The sequence below is a fragment of the Pinus tabuliformis genome, chromosome 5_1, assembly GCF_031772625.1.
Source record: "Pinus tabuliformis cultivar Carrire ecotype Pingquan chromosome 5_1, CPIR1, whole genome shotgun sequence".
NCBI lineage: Eukaryota > Viridiplantae > Streptophyta > Pinopsida > Pinales > Pinaceae > Pinus > Pinus tabuliformis.
In genome coordinates, this window is record NC_142305.1 from 343644249 (window position 1) to 343656780 (window position 12532).

At 40.1% G+C, this 12532-nt stretch overlaps 1 protein-coding gene across 1 annotated transcript; it reads left to right on the forward strand.

The window, feature by feature from the left end:
* Positions 1 to 1308: 1308 nt before the first annotated feature.
* LOC149164857 (uncharacterized) lies at positions 1309 to 5901 on the forward strand. Its single transcript, XM_089429624.1, has 10 exons — positions 1309 to 1683; positions 1789 to 1887; positions 2194 to 2592; positions 2734 to 3222; positions 3487 to 3552; positions 3685 to 3785; positions 3888 to 4143; positions 4381 to 4783; positions 4967 to 5589; positions 5803 to 5901. Exons 1-10 carry the CDS (start codon positions 1309 to 1311, stop codon positions 5899 to 5901), a joined length of 2910 nt encoding a protein of 969 aa, XP_089285750.1.
* Positions 5902 to 12532: the final 6631 nt, after the last annotated feature.

The following is a 12532-nucleotide window of genomic DNA, read 5'->3' on the forward strand; positions in this document are numbered from 1 at the left end:
GTAGGGTAAGGTTGGGCTACGGCTAGGCGTAGGGGAGACCCTCTGCCGTCAGAACAAACAAAGGAAAAAAAAATAGAACCTTAACCACATTCGCGCACCATGAATCTGTGAGGGACACACCTGTGGTAAGGCCGGGAGCACCACAGCCTCGAAGGAGGGCCACCTTATCTGCATCGAACCAGAATCGAAATCTGCTGTATGCACACACCCACGGCAAGGAACTATTAGTATCACTTCATGAGGGGATATATTTAACGACCTGAAAACAAAGAAAACAGCAGGAAACGTAGCAAAGAACAGAAGAGACAGAGCCGGTGGGATATCACCTGTGTCTCACCTCAACAGTTTCGGCAGAATGTATATGATGAACAGCGCGGGTGCTCGGTGACCGAATGCACGCTCGGCAGAGGAATGAGCGCTCGGCGCAATAAGAATTTCCCAACAGCACTCAGACTGGAACAAGGTGGCACGGAGGATGGTAAGGAGTCGCCGAGCTACACAATAAGCCGAGCAGTCGAGAAGATTAACCCTTATACCGTCAATACCTTCGAAGGGACACCTGGAGGCGTCTCGGCCCTTAGATTCACTCCGGGCCATCTTCACCCTCGAATAAGGTGGCAAAAGGGGTTAGCTGGAAAGTTAATGCCAACCCATCTCCCCTTCACGTGATCAGACTAGGCGGAGTGAATGCTGTGTACACCTGTCATAGCGGTGAACACCGGCAACAAACCTGGGGTTCCTAAATTGACAACATCAAGGTTCATGCGGAGGCCTTGCCACAAGTTGGAGATGAGCGTATCGATCATCAACCAAATTATCTTAGTCCTTAACAATCCCGAGGTGTACAAATCATAATGGCTCACGGACACATTAACCAAGTCAACAGATAGTAAGAGGCTTCACCATAGTATAGATGCGAACTCAATGTGTGAGCATACATGTAAACAATATATGTGCTTCCAATGTATAAGCATATAAGTAACAATATATATGTATTCATGCGTAATTAAGTCAACAGAAGGTATTATTATTATCATGAGCCATGATATGTACATATATAAAAAAAAAAAATTTACTAATGGGGTCACGGGTACGTGACAAATTGGTATCAGAGCAGAGGTTCCCATACTGTGACCTCTGGGACGAGCCTAAACATGTCAATATTGTGGAGGTGATCATAGTATTGATTTTTTTTTAGTAACTAAAATGTGCAATGTAACTCACAGTGTCAATATTTCCCTGATTTCATACCAGGTAAAAAAAAAAAAAAAGAAGAACAACAGAAGACGCTAGATAGTAACAGTAAGTATGCAGAGAGCTAGCAGCGCTCCGCACAGGTCCACAGCAGAACAGGGACCTGCAACAAATCCTAGAGATAACCCAGAGCTGTGGGTACAGCTTGGTGAGGAGACACGGAGCACGAACCTGGCTATATTGGAGACAGTCCAGGATCTGAAAAATGAGATGGCTCGGTTGCGGGAGGATAATGCACGGTTGACAATGGAGCAAGAAAGAATTTTAAAAAGTCTGTCTGAAAGACAGAACCCGCCGCTAGCCAATCCTAGTGCAGAACAACAGAGGATGACGGAGGAACAGCACTACCAAGCGGAACCTGAAAATTCGGAGGAAGGAGAGGATCAATCTGGCAATGCATCCGAACAGCAGACCTCAAAACGTCAAAGAGTGGAATTACAGGGAGAATTCCGGAAAATCAAACCCCCACACTTTGATGGGGAACAAGAGGAAGCGGCTGAAGCATGGCTAATTAACATGAACAAATATTTCCAGCTGTATGAATATGACCATAACCTGAAGGCACGGTTGGCTATCTTTCAGTTACAAGGGAAAGCAACCCTGTGGTGGGAGGAGGTTAAAATCGTCAAAGGGGTAAGCGAACGAACCATAACGTGGGAAAAGTTCCAGAAATACTTCAAAGAAAGATATTTAACTGAGCGCTTTTATGACGAAAAGGCAAAGGAATTTCATGATCTGCGATTGGGACAGCAGACTATGGATGAGTTTATTAATCGTTTTACCTCCCTGCTTCGCTATGTGCCCTACCTTAAGGAAGAAAAAGCCAAGGTGCAAAGATTTGTTAGTAGTTTACCCATGTATATGAGAGAAAGGATTGAATTTGACAATCCTAGAACAATGGATGAAGCTATTCGCAAGGCCAGAATCTGTTATCAGCAGAACAAACAGAAAGGGGACGTTTCCAATAGGAAATGGAGTGAGAAAAAGAGTAGTAAAACTGCTGGAAACAATAAAGGAGGCCGAGGCGGAGGAATTAAAGGAAGCAGTAAAGGGCAGAACAGCAAAACAACACCAAGAGGTTCGTTCAAATCAAAGACAATCGGTGAAACCAGAATGAGCGAACAATCTGCCAAGCTGGACAGCGAAGGAATAACCAGACCCCCAGTGCAGTGCTGGGGTTGTGGCGGACCGCACTATGTCAAGAACTGTCCGCAACAGAAGGGAACTAATCAGATATCCCAGATTCATGAGGCATCAACCGTCAGCGATGTGGGACGAAGCGTGCCAAGGATTAACGCAGCTCTGGACGACCGCCAGGCAGAGTACCAGCCCGCCATGGTAGAATTTGAAGGTAAAATTTTAGACCTTTCTATCACTGTTCTAATTGATCCAGGAGCTACTTTAAGTTATATTAGCCCAAAGATAGTTGAACAGTGTAAATTACAGCCTGAAAAATTCAGGAACCCTTGGCTGGTACAGCTAGCCACGGGGGCTAAGAGGCGAGTCATGGCGAAAATTAATAACTGCCCCTTAACAATAGCAGGACAGCCAGTAATAGCAGATCTGAATATCCTTCCACTTGGTTCATATGACATCCTCATCGGGATGGATTGGCTAGAAAAGCACTGGGCAGTAGTGAACTGCAAGACGAAAACCATTCATTACAAGGATGATTTTGGAAAGGAACAAGAGATGCAAGGGATTAAACGACCAGTGCAGGTCCGGCCAATCACTGCATCCCAGCTAGCTAAGTGCATCAAAAAAAGATGCCAGATATATGCCATTCAGGTGGGTTATGCAGAAACCAAGGACAAAACGGCCACGCTGGACAACCTTCCGGTAATAAAAGAATTCGCGGATGTGTTTCCGGAAGAAATCCCTGGGCTACCCCCAAAAAGGGATATTGACTTCACCATTGAATTGCTACTAGGGGCAGCACCGGTTTCGCGGGCACCTTACAGAATGAGTGTACCCGAGTTGACCGAATTAAAAATGCAATTACAGGAATTGCTAGACAAAAATTATATCCGTCCCAGTGTGTCTCCATGGGGAGCTCCGGTGTTATTTGTCAGGAAGAAAGACGGAACCCTCCGAATGTGTATAGATTACCGACAGCTAAACAAGCTCATGATCAAAAATAAATATCCCCTACCTCGGATCGATGAACTTTTTGATCAAGTCAAGGGCGCGACAATATTTTCTAAGATTGATTTGCGATCTGGTTACCATCAGATCAGAATTAAGGAAGAGGACATCGCTAAAACCGCTTTCAGAACCCGGTATGGACACTACGAATTCGTAGTGCTACCTTTCGGGTTGACTAATGCACCCGCCACTTTCATGTGCTTAATGAACAGTGTGTTCCATCGATTTTTAGATAAATTTGTATTGATCTTCATCGACGATATTTTGATTTATTCTCGTTCTAAGGAGGAGCACGAGGAACACCTCCGGTTGGTACTGCAAACTCTTCGAGAGCATCAACTGTATGCTAAACTCAGCAAGTGCGATTTCTACAAAGAGGAGATACAGTATTTAGGCCATGTAATTACAAAGGAAGGGATTGCAGTGGACCCTGAGAAAATAAAGACCATAATGGATTGGCCCGTACCTAAGGATGTGGCGGATATCAGGTCTTTCATGGGATTGGCTGGTTATTATAGAAGATTTGTGGAAGGCTTCTCAAGGGTAGCATATCCTATCACCTCCTTGCAGAAGAAAGGAAGGACATTCAAATGGAATTCAGAATGTCAGCAAAGCTTTGAACGACTTAAGCATTTGCTTACCTCTGCTCCCATCTTGAGTATAGCTGATCCTGATAAGGATTATGTGGTATGTACCGATGCAAGTCGAGAAGGCGTGGGCGGTGTGTTAATGCAAGAGGGAAAGGTGATCGCCTATGAGTCGAGGAAGTTGAAGGAGCATGAGCAGAAATATTCTGCCTACGACTTAGAATTGGCAGCCGTCATACATGCACTTAAAATGTGGCAGCATTATCTTCTGGGAAGGAAATTTCTGTTGTTGACAGACCATCACAGCTTGACAAATTACTTCAGTCAGCCCACCCTGAATGCAAGGCAAGCCCGTTGGGCAGATTTCTTAAGTGGATTTGATTTCGACATTAAGCATCTGAAAGGAAAGGAAAACCGCGTGGCTGACGCACTGAGCCGAAAGGTGCAATGCTTATATGAAGTTACGCTCAGTAAATGGAAGAACCCCTTGCTAGAAATGATAAAAACAACGGCAGATCAAGATGCCGAATACCAGCAAATGAAGCAGCAAATACCACTTCCCAGCAAAGAAAATCAGCAGGGGTATGAAATAGATGAGGATGGAATGCTGCTCTATAAGAAAAGGTTGTTTGTACCTAATGACAATAATCTTAAAAATCTGATTTTGGATGAATTTCACACCAGCCACTATGCAGGTCACCCCGGATACCAAAAGATGCTCACCGCACTTCGAAGGGGATACTATTGGCCTGGAATGAAAAAGCATGTAGCTGAATATTTAGCGCGGTGCTTGGAATGTCAGCAGATCAAGGCGGAACACTTACATCCGGCAGGATTATTGCAACCCTTACCCATTCCAGAATGGAAATGGGAGATCATATCCATGGATTTCATAACTGGACTGCCGAGGACAAAGAAGAACAATGACTCTATTATGGTAGTAGTAGACAAGTTGAGTAAGGCAGCACACTTTATACCAGTGCAATCTACCTACCGAGCAGTGCAGATCGCCCACATTTTCATGCAGAATGTGTTCAAACTGCATGGGCTTCCGAAAACAATAATATCAGACCGAGATGTAAAATTCACATCCTCCTTTTGGAAAGCATTGTTTGCAGAACTGGGCACACAGCTGAATTTCAGTACAGCTTATCACCCCCAGACTGATGGTCAGACGGAACGAGTGAATCAGATTGTGGAGGATATGTTAAGAGCATGTGTAATGCAAAAACCGACGCAATGGGAAGATTATTTACATTTGGTGGAATTCGCATATAACAATGGGTATCACACATCAATACAAATGACTCCCTTTGAGGTCTTGTACGGACGGAAATGTCGTACGCCCTCAAGCTGGAGTGGCCCTGAGGACAAACTAAGGTTGGGGCCAGAAATGCTCAAGGAAATGGAGGACATGGTAAAAAGGGTGAGGACTAATTTGAAGGCTGCTCAAGATCGACAAAAGAATTTTGCAGATCGGAAAAGAAGGTTCAAAGAGTACCAGGTCGGTGACCATGTTTATGTAAGAATTCAAGCCAGGAAAAGTACCCTGCAATGGAGCGGTTGCGCTAAACTTGCACCCCGCTATTTTGGACCTTTCCAGGTCTTGGCAAGAGTCGGGCCAGTAGCCTATCAGCTCGCTCTGCCAAGCCACATTAAAATCCATAATGTCTTCCATGTTTCTATACTAAAAAAATACGTCTACGACCCTAAGCATGTGATCAAATGGCAAGATGTACGGGTAAGGACTGATTCCAGTTGAATTATTGGATATGAATTTTGGAAGCGAAATGACTGATATTGTTGATGATTGCAGGCCAAACTGGAAGGAGAGGTCCTGGTCGAACAACTGAGCATTCTCGACTGGAGAGAAGTGCAACTGCGGAAGCGAGTTATTACCCAAGTTAAAGTGTAGTGGCAGCACTATGGGCCTGATGAGGCCACTTGGGAAGATGAAGAGCTTCTTAAGGAAGCTTATCCGGGGCTGTTTGTGAACAGCAGACATCGGGACGATGTCCAATCTCAGGGGGGGGAGATGTGATGACCCCGGGAATATGTAAATATTTAAATTTCACTACGGTAAAAGACTGAATTAAGAATGACATTGCAAGACTATTTTATTGTTTGTTTAAAAAAAATCTTAAGAGTATTTCTTTATTTTACAAATGCATTAAAATATTTTAATGAAGAATACTCATGATAATGTTGGCAACTCCTGGGAGGGAGTTGGCAAGAAAAGTCGGTTATTGGAACTGACTTTAACCACCCTCCCTAACTGGAAAGTTTCCAGGGAAAAGGGAGGGGGAATGGCAAAAATCTGCGCTGTAGAGACAGGCAGAGAAGAAAGCCAAAAAAAAGAGAGGGAATTGAAGACTAAGTCTGGTAAGGACCAGATAGTCGAGCACACAGTGCGATCTTGCTGAGGATAGAGATCCGGCAAGAGGAAGCTAGGGGGGAGGCTCTGGTCTCGAAGGACGAGTCTCATGGATGGGCAGCTAAATAGTATGCACAGACTTGCAGGTGACTACTAAAGGATTTAAGGGCTGGCAGAGACCAGGTAAGTAAGACTGAACCCTTAATCTCCTGTAAGTATCTGCAAATCATTTGAGTTAAACTCTGTAAGTAGCTGTAAGATATATGAGTTATTTGTTGCTTGAAAATTACCACTGCTACTTCCTAATGAAAAATAATTGGTCAGTACATGTCAGCATACAAGCTTAGGAACTTGTGTCCAGGTTCTGGACATAGACCCGAACAGACAAGTTTAAGGTCTCGCTGTTAAGATAACAGGAGCCAGAACAAGATTAGACAATTTATGGTCTCGTTGTTGAAGTAATAGGAGCAAGGATAGGTAAACGATGACTGTAACAGAACTGTTAGTGTAGCTACCTTCCCGAATGGTTAAACGGGAGAGAAAGTTTTGGCCAAATTAAAGAAATTATAGGGTGGTGTAAGCAAAGCAGTAATGACAACAACACTGGTTTATTACTGAACTAGAACAGTAACCCTGTCACAAGAATATAGCTTGAATCCATGAAACAGAATATATTACAGAAAGATAAGGAAGTAACATAACCTTTTGCATCGGGTAACCCCCGTGGTGCGGGTTAACCCTGCAACAAAAAAATATAATTAAAGAAATAATTATCATAGCGAACAACTGGAGCACCTCGGATCACATATATAATCTGCAATCTCATAGAAAGAGAACCGGAATTTAAATGTGTTAACAGACAGAACTTGAAAATTAAACCACGCCGTGTTAGGCTATCATCCACGGAAATCGATACACAGCAATTAGCGGAATAACCGAGTTATGAAACCGAGTAACCACACTTTGGCTCTTGGTATGAGCGAAATCTCGGACTAGTTCCTTATACAGAGTAAACATAGGGCCGGGTAACCGAGCCGCTTACTCTGCCTGTGGAACAGTCATGGAACAAACTGAACAGTAACAGGAGGTTACGAATATGTACAACATTATATATATATAAAATCTCTACCATAATTAAAATAACCATAACGCAAGTATTACACAGAATTTGTAGTGCAGGATTAATCAGCACCCAGGTCGACAGAACCCACACCACTCTTGATATAAAAGAGAACTTGTAGCTGAACATGAAATAGAACAAGAGATATATTGCCAAACTGGGAAAAGCCGCACGGCGGTAACAATTCATTTAAAAGAAAAACAAAAGGGTCTGCGCCCAACATTTGTATCCAACAGGCCGTGGCTGGAAAACCACTAAATATATAAAACAGTATAACAATACAAATCATAATTAACGAAGGACGCGAACGCAGTCCCCACATTCCATAGACTTTCCCAGCCTCAAACACTGGAAGCGCTAGGGTTTGAAGGAACCCATATCCAGCACTGGAATGGTACAGAATAAGACAGTGGAGGGTTTTCCGTAGCCACCTGCGACCAACCACAATAGGGTAAGGTTGGGCTATGGCTAGGCGTAGGGGAGACCCTCTGCTGTCAGAACAAACAAAGGAAAAGAAAAATAGAACCTTAACCACATTCACGCACCATGAACCTGTGAGGGACACACCTGTGGTAAGGCCGGGAGCACCACAGCCTCGAAGGAGGGCCACCTTATCTGCATCGAACCAGAATCGAAATCCGCTGTATGCACACACCCACGGCAAGGAACTATTAGTATCACTTCATGAGGGGATACATTTAACGACCTGAAAACAAAGAAAACAGCAGGAAACGTAGCAAAGAACAGAAGAGACGGAGCCGGTGGGATATCACCTGTGTCTCACCTCAACAGTTTCGGCAGAATGTATATGATGAACAGCGCGGGTGCTCGGCGACCGAATGCACGCTCGGCGGAGGAATGAGCGCTCGGCGCAATAAGAATTTCCCAACAGCACTCAGACTGGAACAAGGTGGCGCGGAGGATGGTAAGGAGTCGCCGAGCTACACAATAAGCCGAACAGTCGAGAAGATTAACCCTTATACCGTCAATACCTTGGAAGGGACACCTGGAGGCGTCTCCGCCCTTGGATTCACTCCGGGCCATCTTCACCCTCGAATAAGGCGGCAAAAGGGGTTAGCCGGAAAGTTAATGCCAACCCATCTCCCCTTCACGTGATCGGACCAGGCGGAGTGAATGCTGCGTACACCTGTCACAGCGGTGAACGCCGGCGGCAAACCTGGGGTTGCTAAATTGACAACACCAAGGTTCATGCGGAGGCCTTGCCACGAGTTGGAGATGAGCGTATCGATCATCAACCAAATTATCTTAGTCCTTAACAATCCCGAGGTGTACAAATCATAATGGCTCACGGACACATTAACCAAGTCAACAGATAGTAAGAGGCTTCACCATAGTATAGATGCGAACTCAATGTGTGAGCATACATGTAAACAATATATGCGCTTCCAATGTATAAGCATATAAGTAACAATATATATGTATTCATGTGTAATTAAGTCAACAGAAGGTATTATTATTATCATGAGCCATGATATGTACATATATAAAAAAAAAACCTTTTACTAATGGGGTCACGGGTACATGACAGTGAGTGTATAAAATATTTGCTGAAAATATGAAACAGTTATTTTATATATTGGAGTTGATTTTAGAATTTTGTTAAAAATTGGTAGATATTTTTTAAATTGTAATGTAATTTTCAAAAATCAAATTTTTAAATATTTAATTTATTTTTATAAAAATTTATATTTTAAATAATTAAAAATACTATATAAAATATTAAAAATTATAAACTCATTTATAATGGTATAATTGAATTCTTTTAAGAGAATATATAATTAGTTAAGATAATTTTAATAAATATATTTATAGTAATTTAACAATTATGTTTTTTTGCCTTGAAAGTTATGGAAATTCTTATTGTATTTTGAAAAAATCTAACAGAAAATTGGTGTCTTGAAAATTTTTGATCGTGCTGAATCCTTTTCACCATCAAAAAGATGATTCAAACACTCCCTCTACAAGATTATTTTTGAATTTTTTTTGACCTGATTCTAACCACTTTTGGTTGTCCCAAAAATTCCTCTGGCTTTGCCTCCATAAATGACTCTAATATATTCTACAAACACAAAACCAAAATAATAGTTATTAAAAAAACACATATTTAAACCACCACATAGTGAAATGTGCCTTAGTTTATTGTAGTCGAAAGGAAGGATATGAGACGATACTATAAAGCTATTGTAGTTTCGAGGGGACTAACGTTCAATAGCATTAAGGCCTTCAAGTGTTTTCACTTTGAAGTTATGTAAATATTAACAACTTATCGTATAATGATTGGTCTCAACGTTAATAATAATGCTAATTTAAAGTAAAGCAATTAAACAAGCGGGCTACTTGTCATTGTACAACTTGAAAGCAACACACATGTTTCAAGCTTACGCTTTCAAGGTGACTAACCATTAATTCCCTGAATTATTTAAGTAACACTGTCACACACTTAACATCGAAAATGGTTGATTTTATCCAAGCTAGATGATGGTCTACATTTATGTTGCCTAATAATTGTAGATGCTCAAACATAAGGTATTTATAATATCTTTCTTGACATAGAGGTAAAAATATATGTTGAAAAGATTTTTTGGTTGAATACATATCATACCACACATGCTTAAATGATTCTATTCTATATAGAAGTATACATGTGGAAGAATAAAATATGTATGAAAGTTCAAGAAAAAAGGAAAGGCACATAGTCCTCATTATAATATATAGAGGTACATGCCTATAATTCCAAGGAACTATGATTTTGTTATTGCAACCAAATAGTTGTGTTGTAAAGGGGAAAAGAGTCGAGAGTTATATGAATTTTAATAGAATCAATAAAATTAAATCATGTAAACGATGTTCGATCTCATAAATTTAAGGATGAAGTATGGAGCTTATAATTGATTATATTTATGGACGGAGTTAACTCATATTCTCTCTAAAATACTAATTATTGTATTTAGGTAGTGGTAGTGATTAATAAAAATACTCTCCCACCGTTTTCCATGAAGAATGAACATCTAATGTTTGCTCTTATAATCCGAGGTAGAAGACAATATAAGTGAATGGATATCCACCTCCAATGATGGATTGATGGATTTAAGCAATTATGGAAAGGGATGCATGTATATGGTGTATCAAGATCCATAGCAATGGAGAGGTATTTTACATATGGAATACTACACATGGTTATCTAGAACTATTAGTTCTCTCTAGTAAGCTTGTTCATTGATTTGTTTATATATGCATTTTTTTATGGCTCAATTAATTTGGTGCAACTATATTTTTGATGATAATGTGCTCAATATACAATAACATCATAGATATTATAATAATGGGTATCACATATATAAATGTTTTGGACCTTTTATCATGACTTGGAGGTCTAACAACCTATCAAAGCTAGTGTAGGAGTTGTTAGTATCCTATAGTCATAGTAGTCAGAAATAAATTTTGTCTTTCAAATTTTGTCAAAAGTATAAAGGTGTGGCTATGATTTTGTGGAAGATCAAGCTTTAGGTCTAAGGTTGGAATAATTTTTTTATTATTCATTGTAAATATGTCAAAGTGTGGCAAGACTCACAACAATGGTCCGTTATATACTCAGAGGTTGAGTTAAGTAGGTCTAGGGTTAAGTTTCATAAAAAAATCATGAGCAAAGGTCATGTTGCCATTCCTTGTCATCATGGGCACATATTTGTAAGGTATATTGAGTCAGTTAGAGTGTTAGATCTTGATCAATAATGACATCATCATTGGTACAACAACTTGGAGGACAATGCTATGTATTCATCATTTCAATTTAAAATTGTAATCATTACCCACAAATCTTGCATTCGACCACCTTGGGAGGCCAATTGCATGGTTAATCTTCAGAAAAATCTCAAATCCCTCTCATTTATTCATAAAAAGCTTGATATATGATAATTTGAGGTCGCTATATAAAGGAGGTAGGAGACGCGTTGCGCTTACACATAGGCGCTGCCCTTTGAGTTTGATTACTTCATTTTATGTCTAATGTGCCTTTTATTTACACTTGTTTTATTTTTATATTTTTCCTAAGTTTGATTAAGTTAGTTTGTTAATAAAAATTGTAAATATGATTTTGTTTTAAACATCATGGATTAATAAAAAATAGCCCTCGAGACCAATATATTCGTTATTATTAATAGTGGCTGTATTATTTTAGTTTCTAAATAGCGGCTTTGTCTTATATTATAAAACGGATGTATTATTTTGTTAAAGTAGTTGTACATATTGGAAACCCAGAAGTTAATGATATCGAATGATCCCTTTCAAAATCCCTGATATCAAAATCCTCTGCTCCCGTATATCAGAGAATCCCTATCAGAGTTTTGTTATGTGTCAACACTCAAAACCTCTGGTCTCCGATATGCGATATTCATTCACCTTCGAATTTTGATATCATATTTCCATGATATTTGATTTCCACTTTCTCCAATAAATAATATCCATAAAGGCCTCTACTCCGATATGTCAATTTACCACTCTGCAGATCTCTAAACTATGATATAACAATTTCCCCGATTTCTAATATCTGATATCATACAATCTTCAATTTCTGATAATCATTCATTTCCGATATCTGATAAGCTTTCGCTCTGATATCCCAACCCAATTTGATTTAAGTTTTGATTAATAAGAATATCGTGTATGCATGTCTAATCAAAATAATTGTAAAATCTCTCATATTAAACCTCCAATATTCCGGACCCATAATAGTTATAACAACTAGTTAAATATGATTTCTCATCCGCTCGTTATTGTAACTTCCCAATATCACAAATATTTTTTGTTGTCTCATTTCAAAAGTTGCGATGAGCCTTTCTCCGATTGCACTTGGTTCTTGTCACTTGTCACTTCCATATGTCGCCACTGTTATAATAATTGAAAAGTTTATTTTCAATGGTTTTGAGGGAAGTTTGTTGCGTATAGTTTTTGATTTGGTTTTGGTTAAGTTTAATATTAGAACTAATAAACTATGTTTGACTGAAATAGGGATGAACCCAGGGTCGATAAGGA